We start from the raw sequence: 23670 nt of genomic DNA on the forward strand, positions 1-23670 counted from the left end.
AATTGAATGCATTAGGTTTTAGAAAATCTAGTTATATTTTCTGCCAAAAAACGAAGAGTCGAGTGTCTGGTGTCTAAATATGTCTAGGAAGAAGTTTCAAATATTCATATCATCTGCTTTTGAAAATCCTAGCAATATGGAAATATTTATAACTGTTTACAACTAAATTAAGTTTAAAGTTTATGTTATCTCATGATTTCCAGAACGCAATTATCCACTTTCAAGGGAATCTTTTTTTCATAGTTGCGATTTTTCTGTAAAGACAATATAAAAAACAGACTGTATGTATTATACTTTTTTAAAGACTGGTACATACGTATATTTATTGAAACACGAGCGATAACACTAGCTTTTAAAGTAAGATTTTAATATGTTTATTTATATCTGGAGTGTAAAAGTTCAAGTACAGAATGCTTGAAACTCGTTCGCAAACCTGAATGTGAACCGAAAATCGATACATTCTCAGAAAAAATGATATATCTCTGTCATTATATTAAGAATCTATATCCATCAATGATAAAATAGTACCGGATGCTTTTACCTTAATTTAAAACAACAGTAAATAAAAGAAAAACAATATAAACCCGCCCCCCGCTAGTCCAGCGGTATGTCTCCGGATTTATCACACTAAAATCAGGGGTTCGATTCCTCTCGGTGGGCTGAGAATTTGTGCTCCAAGTTGGGGGTTGTGCGGTAGGCTAATAACCTACTCACGTAAAAATAACAAAAACCAACCTGTTCAGGAAACCGCAGCGTATGCGGCCATATGTTCCTTAAGGAATTTAGTATTATTATTATTATTAATATAAACCGAACAATGTAACTGAAATACATTTAATATTATAATTATTTCCAAAAGAGTTTTGTTTAAACTAGTAAATGGAAAAGGATCAGGTAAAAATTTAAAAGGTTAACAAACCATTTTTTCCGTCGTCAAATAATAATTACTGTTGCACCTTTAATGCTAGAATTACTGGTGATATTCTTGTGATCAAAGCAGATTTTGGACCAAATTTGTCTAAACTGTTATTATAGACGAACTTGTATGTGGGTTCATGACGTTCGTTAAAGCGTACTTAATAACCGACGAGTCACACAAAATGCAAGTAATTCCTGTAGTTACCACTGGGGTATGTTGTTCGTATTACATAGAAGATGGAATATTTCGTTCAGTTGTTTAAGTGTTCTACTGAACGGGAAAAACCGTAAAATGATTTAATGTTTGAACATGAGGACCTCTAGATAATAATTTGCGGGTTAATGGCCTTATTCGTAGCTTCGTTTTCGAACTATTACATTTACATAAAGGAAGATATTAAGGGGTACTCGAGAAACGGAGAGGACAAAGTTGTCCGAAGCATTTGAAACTTGTGATATCATATCCTGGTTTGGCAGGTATTCCTGACACGAATACAAATTACCTATCGTGACTCATTTCTTCTGAAAACACCGGTTTATAACTGGTCAGAACAACTAGAAAATATAAATTGTGTGCGTAGTTTCAGGCAAATAACTTACAGCCACATGTCAACTTCTGCACCTTAAAAAAATAAATTGTTGTTTTGACGATCCCTTTAGCGTCGTTTTTAAGCCTTTTTTATAATTTTGACATTACGAGTTTTTATTTCATCATTGTTTGTGAGTCACTTACTTCGGTGGATGTGCGTGGGTGAATGTTAACATGTTAAAAAGTCTTTAAAATGGTGCCAGTATTCTAAACTCTGTCCCCCCACACACACTGAAAACAAAACAATATTCAGCAAAACATTCTGTTCTGTGATAATAACTGTAATATTTGCTTCTTACTAAATAAAATGTAAAACATAATTTTAGGCAAACTAGTTTACTTCTTTCTGAAGGTTTAAGTTTTTGTCTCATTTGTTTGTCTCCCTGTTACTGGTCTCTCCAAATAAGGTTTGTTTGTTTTGAATTAAGCACAAAGCTACACAATGGGTTATCTGTGCTCTGCCCACCACGAGTATCGAAACCCGGTTTTTAGTGTGTAAGTCCGCAGGAATACCACTGTGCCACTAGGGGGCTTTCTAAATAAGGAATAAATGACATTGTTTTTAAATGACTTTGGTTTTATTTTCTTATTAAATGCGTTTTTGCTTTTCTTTTTGTTCTCTCACTCTATTCTTATTAGGCGTATTGTAAAACAAATACGTTATATTTTTGCAGGTGATTTGTTTTGACTGCCTTTAGTAGTTGAGGTACTGTACGTAATTTGACATTTCTTTTTACTTCGTTAATGTTAACAGTAGGTGTTAACAATTATAAACAGTTAAATAGTTACATTATACAATAAAACAATGTTTTACTGTTTTTTAACTGTTTTTAATTTTTAAAAGTGTATGAGGAATGTTTATAATGTTTATATTGATAGTAAATTACAACAAAGACTAGCAGAACGATAGCTTCAAGTTCCTTGTCTCGACCCTGCTTCTGAACGTAATCAAACATGAACCAACAGTAGATTCATCATCTACGGTTCTTCCCAAGATGCTTTGTTTGTTTGTTATTAAGCACAAAGGTACACAAAGGACGATCTGTACTCTGTCCACCAAGGGTATCGAAACCCTGTTTCTAGGAGACACACCGCTGTGCCTCTGGCGACTTTTCAATATGACAGTGATGTTCACAGATCCGTCTGTTTTGATTCACATATCAAGAAGTTTATAAAAGTATTATGAACCAGTATATAGATTCCTGTAAAATTAGAATTAAGATGACACTAACTTACTTATAATATCATATAATAATTTTAAAAACAAAGATTTATTTAAATAATAAATTGGTTTTCATCATACAGTCCAATGTTCTGTTGAAAAATGTAGTGTGTTCCCATGGTAAAAACCATTTCCTTATGTTTATAAATTGTGGTTGATCAATTACTATTATATCACTATAACATGCTTCAATAAACAGACATGGTCATAACGTTTTAATTTTTAAAATATTTACTTGCCCTATGATACTATTAATACAGTATATTATAAAAGTATTTATGTCAGTTATTAAATAAAAGGTAGTTTTCCTTTTACAAAATTCACTGGTGTTTTGATTAATGTATTTTATTGAAATGTGCTGTAAAATAACACGTGAAAAATCTATGTAACGTAACGAAATTATAAAATATGGGTTCCAGCTTGCATAATGATGGGTATGTGAGTTTATATTGTTGTCGGGTTTCTAAGGTTTTGCGGGTTTAATAACACTGAATTACATACAAAGTTCTTATTTTAATTTGTTTTGTACATGAATTGTGAAATTGTTACATATCATAGTTAGAATGATACAGAATACTGTCAAAGCTCGTATCTAATTGGACATATAAGGCTGTTTGATATTATAAAAGTTTATATTGAAGCAAACATGTAAGAGTGTTTGATGTCATTAAAAGCTTTATGTTATAAAACTTTATATTTGTGTATATTTTATAAAGTCCTTGGTATTATCAAAGTTCGTATTCGGGTATAGATGTAACAATGATTGTTATTATTAAAGCTTGTATTTGTTTGGGTTTGTGTATGACGGACCGTAGGAAGTTGCTAAAATTATTTTAGAATTGTGCCTGTTCGTGAAAACTTTGATTTATAGCTCTTATTAAAACTCTCGCTTAGTATTCAAAGAACACAGCAAAGAGTTTCATCTCTACAATGTTTATTTATCCAAACTGTCATTTCATTCAGTGCAAACAGAGGGAGTACTGTCCATTTCTCTTCATCAAAGCTATTTTTAAATAGTATATGAGAATTCTGGAATAGAACATCTTTGTAATTTGCAAGGCAAGTTTTTAAAAAACTATGTGATTAATAAAGTACATTTGAAGTTAATTTAAAGGAAGGAATTTGCTGGAATTATTAACAGCAAAAAGTGTTAAATTACACGAATTTAAGTTAAGCAGCAGGGTTTTCTTGATGCGGGCGTGAGTTGGTTCTCTGGTTGAGCCCTAAATTTTAGATCTGGCGAACCGGATTCAAATCGATATGATTCTATAAAACATACACGTACAATAAAAGCTGTGAAACTCACTTTATAAATCGCCCGTTACAGTTAAGCTCACACAAAATCTAACTTCACTTTTACTTTCACTAACTAATTTACTTGTACTAACTTGGTCGTATATATATTTATATATATTCCCGACAGAGGCCTAAAACTTTATACAAACTATAAGACAATATAATTTAACAATACTTATTTAAAGCACATGAAAAAATTCAAAAGGCTCAAGTAACGTGAAATCAACAATTGAACTATGCAACAAATAATTTGTAGACAGTTAGGTAAACAAACTTCCCATAACTATCGCTTCTAAAAATAACTTACTTTAACACTCGCACAATATAAATTTAATAATACTCTCGTATTAATCTTAAAATAAACAGCTGTGTATATCTAACAATGGTCCTGACTACCTTCTGTTCTATTGGTCATTAGTTCAAGATAAGGGAAGGAAGCAATAGCTTAGCCATGAATAGAAAATATTGTATGTGTTGAATGACATCCGTGACAACATTATATCATTAACAAAGCATATGGTGTTTTGCAATAAATTAAAATAAAAGATAAAACAACCAAAATCGTAATAAAAATATAAATCTTTCTTCAAGTGTACAAAACAATAAACGACTACAAATCTTCTATAGTGATGACTATGTCAGGTAGGTAAAAACAACATCAGTGTTGTATAGCTTACAAAACAAGAACATCACAAAGATTAAGTCACAGGCAAAAATAACATCTTTTAGTGATGGTATGTGTGCTACCAATGAGAATGATGTACGTAACGTTTACAAATAGCATTTTCAAATAAAGGATCGTTAAGTTTAAATGCTTTATTAACTCACTACAAATGTCTAGTTATTTACGTTGAAAATATTCCTGTCTCCTTTCAGTTTTTTAGCTTATCTATATTGTATCAGAAAGAGAAATCACGATGTTTATTTTAGCTTTTTTTAGTATCTGAATTTTCTCTTTGAAAAAAATGAAAATGTCACAGCGTTTTTTTATTCAGTACCTATGTTTATGTCATTTAACCGTACTAAGTAAAAAAGATAAATATTTTGAGTGAAATTAAATAAAAAGAAGGTTATAATTTACTTGAATTAATATTTCAGTATTATTTGTATAATAAATCAACGTGGTAACATTTCGGTTTATGAGTATTCAGTAGTTACATTTCTGTGTTGAATCATACCAAGTGTAGTACTTGCCCCACAAGCAATGTGTTTGTTTGTTGTTGTTTTGCAGTATTCTGCGTGCCATTTTAACCTAATTCTCTAAATACTCGCTGTAATTAGGCAATTTTAAAGTAGAGTAGACTCAGTGAAGCTTATGGTAAAACACTTGCTCATAAATTTGGTAGCTTCCACTAACACTCTCAGTAAGTAGCTACAGCAACCATATAATGCATGCACTTCGAGCGTGAACAACAGATCGTTTTAGAGCACGTGGGAAGTAGCCTATCATCAAGCGCTCCGAAACTGATTGTGGGCAGTTTTCGAAAGAAATCAATTAGTGATTGAGCCTTAGAATAATGCCCTGTTTTTTTATCAGAGCTTCAGTTTCTTGTGTTTTAGAAAATCAAATAAAGTAGAACATTTCTTTAAAATATTTTTTTTAAAATCGGAAGTAATTCTTTACCTAGCCTAAATATTTAATTTATAAAAGTCGGATGAAAATGGTTAATCATTGTATTATACTACGTTAGAATTTGTTCTTTCAAAAATTTGGACAATTCTTCCGGAAAAGAAAGTTCAGAAAAGTTCTTTCAAAAAATAAATGGCCCGACATGGCCAAGTGGGTTAAGGCGTTCGACTCGCATTCTGAAAGTCACGGGTTCGAATTCCCATCGCACCAAACATACTCGCCCTTTCAGCCGTTGGAGCGTTATAATGTGATGGTCATTCCCACTATTTGTTGGTAAAAGAGTAGCCTAAAAGTTGGCGGTGGGTGGTGATGACTAGCTGCCTTCCCTCTAGTCTTACACTGCTAAATTAGGGACGGCTAGTGCAGATAGTTCTTGAGTAAATTTTGTATTTACAACCTGATCATAATCCAGGATCAGATACTCTGCTTTGGATAGAGCTTACTGTGGAGTTTTGTGCAAAACAAAGAAAACGAAAATTTGTGCGTTATAAAAATGGATTCTGTAACTTTTATTTTAAAAATCATTTAACATGAATTCATCGTAAACAACCAGAATTCACTGTCAAGAGAGAGAGAGAAGAATCCACGCAGTTTAAACATATTCAGATGCGTCAGAGAAGATTTTAAAACATCCAAATTTAACCAATCTCCTACTCCGCTATACCACATCCAAATTTAACCAATCTCCTACTCCGCTATACCACATCCAAATTTAACCAATCTCTTACTCCGCTATACCACATCCAAATTTAACCAATCTCTTACTCCGCTATACCACATCCAAATTTAACCAATCTCCTACTCCGCTATACCACATCCAAATTTAACCAATCTCCTACTCCGCTATACCACATCCAAATTTAACCAATCTCTTACTCCGCTATACCACATCCAAATTTAACCAATCTCTTACTCAGCTATACCACATCCAATTTAACTACCTCTTACTCCGCTATACCACATCCAATTTAACCACCTCCTACTCTGCTATACTACGTCCAATTTAACTAATCTCCTACTCCGCTATACCACGTCCAATTTAACTAATCTCTTACTCCGCTATACCACATCCAATTTAACAAATCTCTTACTCCTCCTATACCACATACAATTTAACTAATCTCCTACTCTGCTATACTACATCCAATTTAACTAATCTCTTACTCCGCTATACCACATCCAATTTAACTAATCTCTTACTCCGCTATACCACATCCAATTTAACTAATCTCCTACTCTGCTATACCACATCCAATTTAACTAATCTCCTACTCCATATACCACATCCAATTTAACTAATCTCTTGCTTGCTATACCACATCCAATTTAACTAATCTTTACTCTGCTATACCACATCCACATTTAACCAATCTCTTACTCCGCTATACCACATCCAAATTTAACTAATCTCCTACTCCGCTATACTACATCCAAATTTAACTAATCTCCTACTCCGCTATACTACATCCAATTTAACTAATCTCTTACTCCATATACTACATCCAATTTAACTAATTCTTTACTCTGCTATACTACATCCAATTTAACTAATCTCCTACTCATGCTATACCACATCCAATTTAACTAATCTCCTACTCTGCTATACCACATCCAATTTAACTAATCTCTTACTCTGCTATACCACATCCAAATTTAACTAATCTCTACTCTCCTATACTACCACATACAATTTAACTAATCTCTACTCCGCTATACCACATCCAATTTAACTAATCTCTTACTCTGCTATACCACATCCAATTTAACTAATCTCTTACTCTGCTATACCACATCCAATTTTAACTAATTCTTACTCCTGCTATACCACATCCAATTTAACCAATCTCCTACTCTGCTATACTACATCCAAATTTAACTAATCTCCTACTCTGCTATACCACATCCAATTTAACTAATCTCTTACTCTGCTATACCACATCCAATTTTAACTATTCTCCTACTCCGCTATACCACATCCAATTTTAACTAATCTCCTACTCTGCTATACCACATCCAATTTTAACTAATCTCTTACTCCGCTATATACACATCCAATTTAACTAATCTCTTACTCTGCTATACTACATCCAATTTTAACTAATCTCCTACTCCGCTATACCACATCCAATTTTAACTAATCTCCTACTCCGCTATACTACATCCAATTTAACCATCTCTTACTCGCTATACCACATCCAATTTAACTAATCTCTTACTCCGCTATACCACATCTAATTTAACTAATTCTTACTCCATATACTACATCCAATTTAACTAATCTCCTACTCCGCTATACCACATCCAATTTTAACTAATCTCCTACTCTGCTATACCACGTCCAATTTTAACTAATTCTACTCTGCTATACCACATCCAATTTAATAAATCTCTTACTCTCTCTATACCACATACAAATTTAACTTCATCTCCTACTCCGCTATACCACATCCAATTTAACCAATCTCTTACTCGCTATACCACATCCAATTTAACTAATCTCTTGCTCCGCTATACCACATCCAATTTAACTAATCTCCTACTCGCTATACCACATCCAATTTAACCAATCTCCTACTCCGCTATACCACATCCAATTTAACCAATCTCCTACTCCCGCTATACCACATCCAAATTTAACCAATCTCTTACTCCGCTATACCACATCCAAATTTAACCAATCTCTTACTCCGCTATACCACATCCAAATTTAACCAATCTCCTACTCCGCTATACCACATCCAAATTTAACCAATCTCCTACTCCGCTATACCACATCCAAATTTAACCAGTCTCTTACTCCGCTATACCACGTCCAAATTTAACCAATCTCCTACTCCGCTATACCACATCCAAATTTAACCAATCTCCTACTCCGCTATACCAACATTTCTCTTGATATTAATAGACATTTAAACAACTTTTTAAAATTATGTCTTGACGTTGGTATTGTGTTTATCCCAATTAATATCTCAAGGAAAGAAATATATAAAATTAGCTTACAAAGCTTTCAACAGCATATGGCTTAACTGCATCAACATGCAAAAGGGTCATGTGTTTCCATAAGCTGAGAATGTATTATACGAGAGTCGTCAGACATCTCAAGACAATATAACCTGCTCACTGCGGGGTATGATTATTTCTGTTGTCATTGGTTTGGTAGCGTTATTTTTGTCGATCAAAATTATTCAAACCTGAATTCATACAAATGATAGGAAAATATTTAGTTGTAGATAAAAGTAAATATTGGAAAGACTTGATTACTCATATGATGATTTTTATCTGTTTATCCCCTTCTTGTTCATGTGCTTTGTGGCATTGCTATCCTCTCATTGTATTTCACTGTTGCAAAATGTTTTTCCTTAGTTGCATCATATTGAAAAACATAAGTAGAGGTTTAAAACTAAAACCACAGATTACCGATAAATAATGAGTTAATTGAATTTTAAAATTATAGAAGTAATCTAAGCAGCCTTATATTCCTCATAAAAACCGGTTCGATTCCCCTCAGTGGATACAGTAGATAGTGCAATGTGACTTTGTTGTAAGAAAACGCACGCAGTCTCGTAAGTAAATTATTATGAGCAAAAAATATTTTATAGTAAAACTAACATTGAAATTAATAGAATGTTATTCATGAGATTACTAAGAAAAAATAGAAAATGTATTAAATTTTTAGAATAGTTCCAATAATATATGTTGTTTTAAAGCATTATTATAAACTTTATTAGACTATTACAAATTGTTGTAATAGCTTAAAAATAGATCATTTAGGTGAATTAATATTTTTTATATATATATTAAATTTATGTAACACGAACTGACAGTTAAGAAATTAAGAAAAATATAAATATTTATAAAGTGAAAAGGCTGATTGCAAACCATAATATTAATAAGTTAATACCAATAATAGCATATTCAGCTAGTATTTATAGGATAATGTAGCATATGAAGTGAAATTATCTAAATAACTGTTATATTATCATTGACATAAACATTTTTGAAAAAGTGGTTAAAGAAAGATTTTTAACATTTTTGAATTCAATAAACTATTTCTTCATTTTTAACAATGGGCTTATAGAAAGTTTTAATACAAGGTATACACGACATAAGAATATTAATAAGTTAAAAGAATCAAGTAATTATGATAATATAACATATAAATATATATATATATATGTTTTTTAGGAATAGCAAAGGCTTCTGTTACAAGTTTGCAGGAATTATAAAAATGGAATTTATTGATTTTATATATAAATAGATATACAAAGATTGATTATTATTTAATATCAGATATATCTCAGGAATGTTGTATAATTAGCTCTTCAGTTGTAAGCAGCCTTATTTGGAATGTGTTTACAAGACATTGCATCATGTAATCTACTAGCTACTAATATCGATTTTACACAAACAGAAAGTTACACCATTTTCAAGTGAAGCGCACAATGAAGCCAATAACATTCTTCATTAAATAGAATCCGTATTTTCTTGTATTATTTCATTTATATTTTTCTTTAACTTATTCTAGATATGACCACTTTGGTTCATCTACTATTTTTCACCAATTGATTTCCTATGTTAAGCAATAGCTGGACTGCACCATAAGGTAAGATAAAAGAATATATTGGCTTTAATACTGAAATGCTGAAGGTGGTTATACGATTTGTTTTATCACGTAATTTTCGACGTGGTAACTTTCTCGTCAAAGAATAGTTTGTTCCAAAAACATTTGTAATGTCGTGTACATGTTTGGATTCCTCTATTATGTATTCATTTTCTTTGTCATGAACATTATCTTCAATTAAGGTCAAACTGTCATTCTCAATAACATCCATATTGTCATTTTCATCATATACAACTTCATCAGTGATAATCCCAACATTCACACTGTAATTCAGCCATGATAGAGTTCTTTTACCGTTTCTTGTATTATTAGTACTTGCTAATAGTGTCTGGTTGTTTTCCTCCGTGTCTTTGACCCAATTTAGCATAAATTTATAACCCATCACACTCCCAACCAAAATGAGAGCATGATACGTATTTTCAACATATAAGCCTTTTATATTTGTAAGATAAAGACTCCATTTTGAGATAGAATTGTACGTTTTTAAAGCCTTTGAGGCACTTCAGCAAATTAGGTCCATCAATTTGGAGCAGCCAGCGGTCCAGTGTAGCTAAAAATAGGTCAAATAGTTTGATGATACTCAAAAAAGGAAACCAGAAAAAAAAAACTGTTTTCGCAATGATTTTTTTTCCTGGCCAATATGGGTCAACTTAATTTGCAGATAGGCCTGGCATGGCCGAGCACTTAAGGCGTGCGACTCGAAATCCGAGGGTCGCGGGTTCGCGCCCGCGTCGCGAACATGCTCGCCCTCCCAGCCGTGGGGGCGTTATAATGTAACGGTCAATCCCACTATTCGTTGGTATAAGAGTAGCCCAAGAGTTGGTGGTGGGTGGTGATGACTAGCTTTCCCTCTAGTCTTACACTACTAAATTAGGGACGGCTCGGTGCAGCGGGCTAACAACCTACTCACTTAAACACCTGTTGAAGAATCCGCAAGCGATTGCGGCCCTATGTTCTTGATGGAATCTAATGGTGATAACTAACTAACTAACTAATTTGCAGGTACAGACAGTGTTATAAAATTAAAATAATAGTTAAAAATAATCCACTATATTATAGAATTTGTAAATGTAAGGTGGTAAAAATATTAATTTTACTTCTATAAAATTTAGAATATTTTCTTTATCTTGGAATAACAATATATTATAGATTTAATTGTAAAGAACTAATTATAGCAATGGAAAAGAAATTAAAATGTATATTAAGATTTTATTATTTTAAAATCAAGGCTTTTTTTTGGTTTATTTATTTTGTATTTCGCTCAAAGCAACACGAGGGTCATCTGCTCTAGCAGTCTCTAATTTAACATTGTAAGAATAGAGGAAAATCAGATAGTTATCACCACCCACCGCCAACTCTTAGGCTACTCTTTTACCAACGAAGAGTGGGATTGACCGTGACATTATAACGCCCCCACAACTGAAAAGGTGAACATGTTTTGTGTGACGGGATTCAAACCCACGACCCTCAGATTGCGTGTTGAATACCTTAACCATCTGGTTTTTTTGTTGTTAATCACAAAGCTACACAGTTGGTTTTCTGCGTTGTGTTCAATACGACGTTCGAAACCTACTTTTCAGTGGTGATTCTCTCGAACTTTCTGCTGAACCACTGTGGGGATATTATAAAAAAAAAAAAACCTGTTAACGTTATCAAAGTCAATTTAAAAGTAATAAGTATATTACCATCATATTTTGGTTCAGCTATGTAGATCGGAGCATAGCAATTTCATATACTGTATAGATCACATATCTTTGTACAAACTTTTGGAAACGTCGAAAATAATACATTTATAGATTTATATCTCCTGTGTAAAAACCATAATTTTTTAGACTTAATTTCTTAAAAATTAGTTTCCAAATCTTGAGAATCATATAATTCTTTGAAACAAAACACTTCATAGTTTTCCTTTCTATAGAAAAGGAGGCCTTTCGAAGGTTTTTCTTCCTTGCTTGAAAAGAAGCCCTTGGAACAATTTTTGCATCCCCGTAACGTTCGTAACGTTCATGCTTGCTTCAAAAGAAACCAATAACACCGATTTTATTAAATTACATTTCTCGATTTAGTTTACTTATTGCTTAAGTCCGACGAACGTAATATTTCTGGGAACACAAGTTATGTGATCTGTACCAAATACTTTTCTGTCTAATGACTTTGTGGAATTAGTTCTAATAAGAATGTAATCTATTGATAACTATTAAGCTAGACGGAAACTTTAATTTAGAAGTCAATTGAATTTGAATATCTATCAAATGTTTTATGTATTAACAAGATTGATACACACAATTTTCTTTCTTAACACAAACGTATTTTAGTATAAAAAATAAAATTTATAATAACGGTTATTACTAAGAGGTGTTACAAATAATTATTTATATACAATTTTTTTTTAAACTTACAAACAGTATCAGTCTTCTTTCTGGTCTGTAACTGAATGTTGTATCAACGGTGTCCAGGTCCATGATGAGCAAATTAATTTTCAGTTGATATTGTTACACCTTGTTTAAGCTAGTTAGCTGTCTTTTCTTGGCTCGCCTCACATCCTGTACAAGCTGACTTTTTCCGACGAACATACATAATTAATATCTTCATAGAAATACTAATGTCCGTAGTTAATTCACTGAAGTTAAACAGGTTGCAATGTTTGAAATCTATAAACGTTCCTGGTCAAGTATCTGTGATTTTTACGATTAATAAGCGCTTATCACAATTATAGCTTCTGAGCCTTATAGTATATTGATCGTAGCGACCATGTGTTTGTGTTTTTCTTATAGCAAAGCCACATCAGGCTATCTGCTCAGCCCACCGAGGGGAATCGAACCCCTGATTTTAGCGTTGTAAATCCGGAGACATACCGCGTCGGTTTATATACTTTATGGCAATATTCTCGAATATTCAACAATATTCGAAGATATGCTAGTGTTTTTTAAAAACATATATTATGGTTCTTATACTAGAGAATCTTCTACAAATTTAGAGAACAGGTGGAACTTGCATAATACACACTCAACAATATACGTCACATACATCAAATTGAAACAAACACAGATATTAAAATAAGTGCACAACAGCAAATCTGTTATACCCCTTCTTAGTGAATAAAAAATTAGCAATAGACAATGTTAACAAAAATATTATATGCATATATATACATTGCGAACAATACATTAAATATAATACATAGTCAAACAATTATACAACTTTAAAAATCATTTCAGTATATAACGCAATGAATACATATATACCTTATGATCGTGAAAGTGTTTAAACACAAATGTTCTATTTTTGGCCAAACACAATCAATAATCACATGACTGATGTGGTCTTCGACAGCTGGGATAGGTTTCGAAGGAGCAACGGAAATTTTTCTGTTTAGGTTTTCCAACTAATTGATTGACATGTATGACAAATTTTACAAAACTGACTTAATTTTTGGCCCAAAGAAATGTTTCATAATTTTGTCACATGTTTTGTTTGATACCAAAATGACCTTTCATGAGAACTTCATGGGTAACTTTCAATATTTCAGAACGATGTGCTTTGGAAACAAACTACAGCCCAGTTCTCTGAAGCTGGGATATTTGATGGTTTCCATTTTCTCGTGAGAATATCATTTTTGAAAAAATGATTATTTGGAGCTTTTTCCCTTTCATCTTTTAAAATGCATATTTAAATAGTGGTAAAATATGCAGATTTTTTTCTCGCTCAGCAGTCAATTTACTTTCAGCAAACGAAACTTCACCAGATGAACCAGATCCTTCATGTTCATCAATGTCTCTCACCAGTAAATTGTTAGATATCTGTTCCGTCCAAAAATGTCTGAGAGAAATCTATAATATCGTCGTTTGAACAAGTGTCCATCATTTGTTTTGGGCTTAGTATCTTCGCCCAAGCTCGGGTCACAGTGCAAGATAAAAATACATCTGGATTCTCCTTGACCTCAATACCATCCTTAGATGAAACAGTAAACAGCTCGACATCCATCTTGGATTCGGCAACAACCTTTCCCCCAGCCAAATAATTTCCTAATAATAATGACACACCCTTAACTGGCAAAGTAGGCCTTATTCCAACCACAACTAGTCCCTAAAGTAGGTCTGATGTTAGATGAATGTCATAAAGAGGAGTATTAGCGATGCCACTCTCAACACCCTGAACAATAACAGACTGACCAGTAGTAGAACTCAAATCTAAAGACAATACACTTTCTAACAACAATGATTGAGTCACTTCAGTATCGTGTAAAATAGTACAATACGTGTGGGTATGGAATTAGCAGCAGTGTCATCTGTCAAAGACACAAAACCAACAGACACAGAAGGTCTAAATTTCCCCCTAATTACTTCAGCCTTTTTATCAATGGCCAAATCAATAACATCTGGTGATCCGGTAAAATTACATCCATATGTGGACACGAACACATTGGGATTGCCTCCTTTTATTTTTTATTTTACAAACTTTAACAATCAGAGATAGCATGACCAGGTTTTCACAAAAGTGATTTTGATGAAGCTTTATTCTGAACGTCTGAAGATTTCGAACTAGAGGAGATGGATGTTTTATAAGAATCTTCAACTTTAGAGGACTGAACAGATACATGTTTTTGATGAGATTGTTAGAATTTCTTTTAACGAAAAGTGGTTTCATGTGTTAAAGTGTAATCATTGGAAAAAGTAATTGCTTTCTGTAGTGTTTCAACTTTCTTTTCATCCAAATAAGTTTTGAGGTCATAATTTGTACAATGTTTAAATTCTTCAATTAGACATAATTGTCTTAACATGTCGAAACTATTGTTACTGTACATAAAATTACAACATCGATCAAAAGAAACCCCTCTTTTTCATGGGTGAATTCCTTATAAATTTGATTAATTTGTTTGCAATAACCTCGAAACCTGTGACGATAAGCTTCTGGTACAGACTCGTATGCTTTGAGAATAGCTGCTTTAACTGTATCCAAATCAATACAATTGTCCAGAAACAAGCAGCAAAAGCGTCTCGTGCTTTACCAGTTAAAAGACTCTTTAATAATGATGACCACTTCTCGGTGGGTCACTCTATGGTTTAGACAACTTTATTAAAATTTTGGAAGTATTTATTAACCTTATTTTCATTAAATGGTAGTACTTTAATATATAACTTGAGTTCAAAGTTGTCATTTTGTCTTGCTCGATCGTAGCTGAGTCTAATTACTATTTATTTCAACCTAAGTTCCTTTTTGGCTTTAATACAAACTTGTTTTTTCTCTTTTTCTGCTGTGATAAGTGCTTGCTCAGGCTCGATTTTTCTTTTAGTTTTAACTGGATTTTTGATTTATTTTTATCACTAACCTGATTGGCTAGTAGAGACACTAGAGTATTCCCCTAATGTTTTTTCAGATGAATCATTATCTAAACAAAGGCAGATATTAAAATAAATTCAAAACAGCAAAGCATTTACAGCCTTTAGAAATGATCAACATGTGAATTAATTCTATTGTTGTGACGTGTTAACGTTCTAGTTATAATTCTCTGTGAAAGCTTAATACATGAATAAGATGATATCTTACCTCTAATTCTCCAGTGGGTATGGACATATCTTAAATGCAGCTCTCGTATGTTCAGATACAGTAGACCTTAAAGAAATGCTTTTAATAACACAAAATATAATAACTTGTTTGTTTTAAAATGTTCGTATAATGTTTTACACGAGGCTAAATACATATAGTAGTCTTTAATTTTAAACTGGTAAACTAGAGAGAAGAAAGGCATTCAATGGCACCGCCACCGTCTTCTGGGCTACTATTATCTGCTCAAATAGTTGGACTAGACCATCATTGTTTAGCACATCCGGGATCTCACAGCAACTAGACAATTCCTTACCCACCTAAATATGAGTAATATGGTGGTGTTATATACTTTCCATAGTAGAATTATGTATTTAATCATTCGTTGCTTTAAACCTTTCTATTATTTACATGAAGGTCAAACTCCCCTTTTCTATATGTCTATTTTTGTGTTTTTATTTATTAAATATTAAGAGGACGTTGGAGAAAATTAAGACCATTGAATACATTTATAAAATCTCCCAATCTCAGCTACTTATCGAACCTCTTTGTGCATTGAACACATATTAATCGACCTTAGAATATCCAATTTAAGTTTAAGCAACGTTTACATTGATGCACTAATCACTGGAAGTTGAAAAACATGACCTGATAACCAACGAGAATAATTCTACCTTGCAGGTAAATGTCTGACATTCTTAAAACGTCACATAACATGACTGCAAAATGATCTGCAAGTCGTGAAAATGGTACAAAAGATCTCTAAGCTGTCCTTTTTATTCTTGGTTCACAAGTCTGTTTCATACCTATAAAGATACATACAGAATGAATTTTGATGATCGAAACCTACAGGATAGGACTATAATTAGAATGGGTGGGGCCTAGTGGTTATCATGCCGAGACTGCAAATTCAAAGATTCTCATAGTTCGCGTCCCATAGCTTCAAGAAACGTGCGTGATAGTATTATAAGAGTACGAGCAATTCCTACTATTCATCTACACAAGTGTATTTTAAGAGTTGCGGGTATCTATTGGCTAGTTTATTACTTCAAACGTATATGGTACTTGACGCAATATTTTCATTATCATAGAACAGTAACTGCTAAATAGAGAAATAATGCTAGTAGATGTATGAAAATTATTAACTGAATCAATACAGTGTTTTTAAGATTTTGAATTAATTGGTAATTAATTTGTAACTGCATCATTACCCCAGGTTGTTAATTTTGATTCATCTACAAGCTTATGATCTTCTATAGTTTTTAAGCAAATTAAAACTGAAAAAATATTGTGATAAAAAGATAATTTTTTAATCCTTGTGGCCTGATGAATGTACATAAACCCGAAAGTCGGCATAACAGCAAACTGATGTATGTGAAACTAATAACATGCTTTACATTGGTTTATTTTGAATTTTGCGCAAAGCTACGCTAGCTGTCCCTAATTCAGCAGTTTAAGTTCTGGTTCGTTTTGAATTTCACACAAATCTACTCGAGGAATATATGCGCTAGCCGTCCCTAGTATAGCAATCTAAGACTAGAGGGAAGGCAACTAGTCATCACCACCCACTGCCAACTCTTGAGCTATTCATTTATCAACGATAGTGGAATTTATCGTAACTTTATAACGTCCCCACGGCTGAGAAGGCGATCATGTTTGTTGTGACGGGGGTTCGAACCTGCGACCATCGGATTATGAGTCGAGTGCCTTAACCACCAGGTCAAGAGTAGAGGGAAGGCAGTTAACTACTTATCATCATCCGCCACACACTTCTGGTCATTTAACAATGAATAGTGGGAGTGAACGTCACATTACATCACCCCTACGAGTGAAAAGGCTCACCATTTTGCATCTCGACAACATTGAATAAATTTAACTCCAAAGGTTTTTCTTATTTTAATCGTAAGAGGTACCAACTGTGGATGTTTGTAAAACATTGCACCTAAAGAAAAGTTCTTAGAATGTTTATATCAAAAATTAAATCAATGTTTTCCTTCGCTATTGCAATGAATATTTGATTGAGTTCATTACAAACGATTTATGTTCTTTCAGTTTTTGTAGATTCCACTATAAAATCATGTGGTCAGAAGATAATGTCAAGCTGTTATTCTTCATTGTTTTTTTAAACACTTCCCGTCGCTTTGCTCATACAACATGGCCGGTCTACAGAGGCATGAACATTTCTGGGGACATTATGCTTGGAGCTTTGTTCCCAATTCACGAGCGAAGCAACCGCAGCCACGAATGTGGTCGATTACAGGTAATTTATTATAAGAGTGATTTATTGCGTTGCTTTTTGTTGTACACAATTATCATCACACTTAGATCCATAAACTTTCGTGCTGTTATTCAGTAAACTCCAATGAGATAGTAACAGTACACAAGTTCGTGTACTCGTTTAACTGTAAAATAGCCGTTAAAGCTACGGATGTTCCAAAGTAACTTTCAGTTCTTCATTTTTTTTAAATTACACTTTTCTGTTTTACAACTAAGCTACAGTAACTGGTAGTGGACATAAAATACAAAATGTTAAAACAAGTGTCACAGTCAGATTTAATTTTGTAGTGGAAGATGATATATAGGCTGTTACTGTTACTGTACCAATGTGGGATACCAACAAGTTTAAAACAATTAAATTGTTATTAGCTTTAATTTACTGAATTGTTCGCTGACGTTCTAACGTATTAATTTCTGTGAATTAATAAATAAACAGGAAGAAGGGTTACAACAGTTAGAGGCTCTTCTCTTCACTATCAAGAAAATAAATGAAAATCCAAAGTTGTTACCGGGGGTTAAGCTGGGCGTTGTCGCTCTTGACAGCTGCGACAGTACCACTTATGCCCTAGAACAGAGCTTAGACTTCATCAAAGGTTTTATAGCAAGGACTAACAGCCATGAACAACAGTTTATGTGCCAAGACGGCTCGGTGCCCGAGTTCGGCGATGGAAGCTTCGATCGTGTAGTCGGAATAATTGGTGGACAGTCCAGCTCTGTGTCCATCCAGCTCGCCAATATTCTTCGTCTCTTCAAAGTTCCTCAGGTATCAGACTCTTTAGGTTGATTTGTATAGTCTACGTAATACATAACCAGGTACGCAATGTATATTACGTATACATGTACGTACAAAACATCGAGAAAAACCAACTGGAAGTGGGACACAAAACACCATAAGAACAGTGACTATTATATAAATACATTAAACATGTTGAAAGGAATATAAAACCATCTGGATTGTAAAATCTCGAAAATTTTCCAAAATTATAATCCTTGAGTTACATAACTGCAATAACAGTACCCAAAAACGATAGGAATAACTTGTCTTATGAATATCTCTCAGACGGATGTAAGGACCCAGTAAACTTAAAAAAATAAATTCAGTGAGAGGTTGGGGCCCACGGAGGTACTTGAACTCACAATTTACCTGTTCACTGTCTATACACTAAAACATATTTGTAACCAATAATGGTTTTGACCTTGCTCACAACCCTGGACGATAAAACATGTTGGGGGGGGGGAGCACAGACGATTGGAGAACCATATTTACTATGTTAACAGTGGCTATTGAATTCACAACTGAAACAAAAAGTTCCCATGGTAGTTATAGGTGCCGTATCCACATTCAAAGAGTTACTTCATTAAAGATTCAAAATTGGGGGGCACCCGTCTCCCCTCTAATTTCGCAACCTATGATATTATGACTTGTCGTATTGGTTTAATTGACATTAAGTTTCTGGTTTTATTAAGCTGATTGTGGATAACATAAATACATTATATTTAGGATGTGAGCAATTTACGATGTTGACTTGGAAACTCGTACAATTTACTGTTTAAATTACTGGTGGAAATAGAGTCAAATGTAAGTGTAATATTGCACTTAGTTCAGGCACGTACAAATTACTATTGTTTAATTTGAGATTGTGGTCTTACTTTAGAATAATTTCAACAACTGTTTTTGTACAAAAACTTCCATATGGCATTATTTGCTGTTTTCACGTTTCACATTTCAACTGATTGTAACAATTAATGTTCTTGTGAAATAACAATATAGTTTTAGAGCTCTGCTTTTGTAGTGAAATGGGTTTCTTGTTAAAATCATTCATACATACACCTGTGATTCGTTAATTATGGTTGGAGATTTCTTATAAAATGTGTTTTACTTTCACAGGTTAGTTACCAGTCAACAAGCCCAACGCTAAGCAACAAAGAAAAGTACAGCTACTTTTTTCGTACAGTGCCCTCTGATGTCAATCAAGCTCATGCTATTTTGAAGCTTTTAAAGTAAGTATTTAATTTTAACGATTTCCAGAAAGAAAAAGCTATATTTTTCTGCGAAGTGATACTTGAGTGTGTTTGGCAAATAACCAAACGTGTCTGCATATTGGAGTCAACGAAGCTGTTTTCACTCTAAAAGTATGTTTAATATCAGAATTTCATTTATGTTATACAATGGTGCACGAATCTGAAGGGTTTTCCTCTTTAAAGTATTTTGGCATATGGCATTTTCAATATAATGTCATCTTATGCGACACGTGGTCTAAAGGCCACGCTAGTATTCAGATATAGCTAGCTCTAATTAATAACTATTGACCAGATAAACGTCAGTCAGACAGTCTGCAACAACTACTGAAATAATGTTATTTCTTTTGACAGAACAACAGAATTGTCACAATAATAACCCACCAAAAAATAATGAACACGTTCCGTGGTATATTACAGTCCGAACCTTGGATCTTCCTATCAACAACCTATAACCATTAAGCCATATGTGACAGACTCTTCGAATTTGAAGGGAAATATAAGAAAATAACCAAAAAATTAAATATTCTTGACTTTATACGATGTAAATACTAGGCAATTTATAATCCACGATTATTATCGCTAAAAAATAAATGCGAAAGACTGCTCATTTGTAAGCCCTCGTGTAGCTTCGCGCGAAATTCAAAAACGAACAAACAGAACTGTTCATTTAGTGCTAATATCCTTCATGTTTTCTTTCTACAGCTGTAAGACACATAGTAAAACTTTACTATTAAATCGAAGATTTGTTATTATTTTACATTTTAATAATGAGCAAATCAAAGAAAGTAACTTCTAAACGTGTTTAAATCATTTACAATTCTTATAAGAATTATTTAAATAGAGTGAGATTCCGGGAACCTTTTAAACCAGATCAGTACTGAATTGGTACATTTATGTAAATATATGCAATATTGGTAATAAACATGAAAAGGACGAGGAAAAACACTTAAAACGTTACTACAGGAATGTCACCCTTTCTTGTGTGAAAAAGAAATGCACCAGAATACAGCAGTGTGACAATATGTGATTGATTGTCATCCATCCAACCTGAAAACGATATTCTTATAATTCATCCACGAAGCACGTAAAGTCTTTTGTTTTGTTTTGAATGTCGCACAAAGCTACTCGAGGGCTATCTGTGCTAACCGTCCCTAATTTAGCAGTGTAAGACTAGAGGGAAGGCAGCTAGTCATCACCACCCACCGCCAACTCTTGGGTTACTCTTTTACCAACGAATAGTGGATTGACCGTCACATTATAACGCCCCACGGCTGAAAGGGCGAGAATGTTTGGCGCGACGGGGATGCGAACCCGCGACCCTCAAATTACGAGTCGCACGCCTTAACACGCTTGGCCAAACCGGGCCGATCACGTACAGTCAAACTTATGACATGATACTCCACGCGAAAAATGGCGGTAAGACGCCATATTTCATTAGGAACTTTAAACAAGTTTTTGAAAAATATACGTGAAACTGGCAATACATTATTAAAAATACAAGTTATCGAGGTAGAAAATCGAACACTCTCGAAAGTGATGATAGATATTTCAGTGTAGATTCCTTGTGAGGTATAGATCTTTCACACTATTTTGCTGTGTATAGAAGTGTATATATTATCTCGAGAATATTAAGGTAAACGATTAAGGTTAAAACTGGTATTATACCACGAACAGTGTGCACTTTGTGGTTCAATCCGAAAATATTCGTTTTATCTGAATAGAATGATACCGGAGTCAATTTACAATACCTGCAGTGAAACACGGTAAGGGACAGTGAAAGTTTGGGACTGTATCTCAGTTAATAATGTCTGCAGTGTATCGAAAATTGATGGTACCCTGACTGCTGAAACGTATATGCAGATTCTGATTCATTTTAGATTGATTACATCCATTCAGCCTGAAGGTGTTACATTTATAATACAGTCATGGCTTTATTACTATATGAAACGTGTAGGAGTTAAAGTTTCAGGAACATTTCTAATCGGATAAGGATTGACCTTTCAGTAAGACAATGATATCAAGCTGTTATAAAATATAGTGAGCGATACCTTAATATATTAACGAAGCTTACAGCCTTAACGTCGACTGTATAGCCCCGATATGAACATTCTTGAAACTGTATAGCCTTGTATGGAATAATAGGCGACTAATTCAGTTTGACTGAATTGTGGGGAATAACACAATACACTTGGATCAATATTGCATAAACTTACATTGATACACTGTGCGACAGCATGAAAACAATGTAATGCTCTGTTTAAAGGAAAATATTCGTACACGAAATACAAGCGTATTGCACAACTTATTCGCCTCCATCTTGTATTTTCTATTATAATTCCTGTACTGTTAACAAATTCACTACACTATCTAGATGCCATTTCTCATTACTTTTGTCTCGTGTATTTGGATCATTTGAGTGCTTCCTTATTTATATCCATTATCATAATGTATATATATATATATATATATATAGTTTTCTATATCTGATTCTAATGGGTTTAAAACTTTGAGTTTGTTCTATACAGTTACCTTTTATAATTTTATATTCTAATAAACGAAATTCATTTACGAAAAAAGCAAAAATGCACGTTTTTACATCATTATTTATTAGTTGAAATGGATCATCTTAACATTATAAAACTGGGGTCACCTTAACATTATAAAACTGGGATCACCTTAACATTATAAAACTGGGGTCACCTTAACATTATAAAACTGGGGTCACCTTAACATTATAAAACTGGGATCATCTTAACATTATAAAACTGGGATCACCTTAACATTATAAAACTGGGATCACCTTAACATTATAAAACTGGGATCATCTTAACATTATAAAACTGGGATCACCTTAACATTATAAAACTGGGATCACCTTAACATTATAAAACTGGGAACACCTTAACATTATAAAACTGGGATCACCTTAACATTATAAAACTGGGATCACCTTAACATTATAAAACTGTATAATTCTCCTCTCTATGCAACCACACCCATTTATCTTCTTTTTTTAGAAAATATAGGTGGACCTATGTCTCCATTGTTTACTCCAACACCGACTACGGTAACAAAGGCTATGAAAAATTACAAGACTTGGCACCGACATACAATATCTGTTTTTCCAATCCTCAGAGCATCAATGTTGACCACTTCAATGACTACGATTACGACACAGTTATTCGAAATCTCAGACAGAAAACGAACGCTAGAGGTAGGTCACAAACATCAGTGACAATTTTGATAAAACTCGGAAGAAGAATTATAAAAAAAATCAAATCCTTTTTTCTATTTATTTTCGTGGTTTTTCTATATTTCAAAATACCTTGTACGTATATTTACAGTATTCAGGATTACCACATGTAATAACTTTATCACGCACGAATTACAGCTTATTTAAAAGTGTAATATTTTTTGATAAATTACAGATAAGTTGTTTTTGTTTGTAACTTGTTTACCACGTGTTAATTTAATGCAATGCTTTTCTGTAAAAAGGTTTTATTTATAGTTTACAACGATTCTCGTTTATCACACTTGACTTATTAACTAGA

The 23670-nt window shown here is 33.2% G+C and overlaps 1 protein-coding gene across 12 annotated transcripts in view; it reads left to right on the top strand.

Moving 5' to 3' along the window:
• The window catches only part of LOC143229669 (metabotropic glutamate receptor 3-like), a 62975-nt gene that overhangs the window by 18447 nt on the left and 20858 nt on the right, over positions 1-23670 (top strand). For 6 of the 12 annotated variants that reach the window (XM_076462314.1, XM_076462315.1, XM_076462313.1 and 3 more), the window contains exons 2-6: positions 10181-10258; positions 17873-18080; positions 18534-18860; positions 19986-20098; positions 23137-23333. In XM_076462314.1, the coding sequence (XP_076318429.1) occupies positions 17898-18080; positions 18534-18860; positions 19986-20098; positions 23137-23333 (820 nt within the window). In that variant the 5' untranslated portion in view covers positions 10181-10258; positions 17873-17897. The remainder of the gene's footprint in view (positions 1-10180; positions 10259-17872; positions 18081-18533; positions 18861-19985; positions 20099-23136; positions 23334-23670) is intronic. The other 6 variants (XM_076462317.1, XM_076462319.1, XM_076462318.1 and 3 more) reach the window with 1 other exon arrangement.

Source organism: Tachypleus tridentatus, chromosome 10 (genome assembly GCF_004210375.1).
Source record: "Tachypleus tridentatus isolate NWPU-2018 chromosome 10, ASM421037v1, whole genome shotgun sequence".
In the NCBI taxonomy this organism is placed as follows: Eukaryota; Metazoa; Arthropoda; class Merostomata; order Xiphosura; family Limulidae; genus Tachypleus; species Tachypleus tridentatus.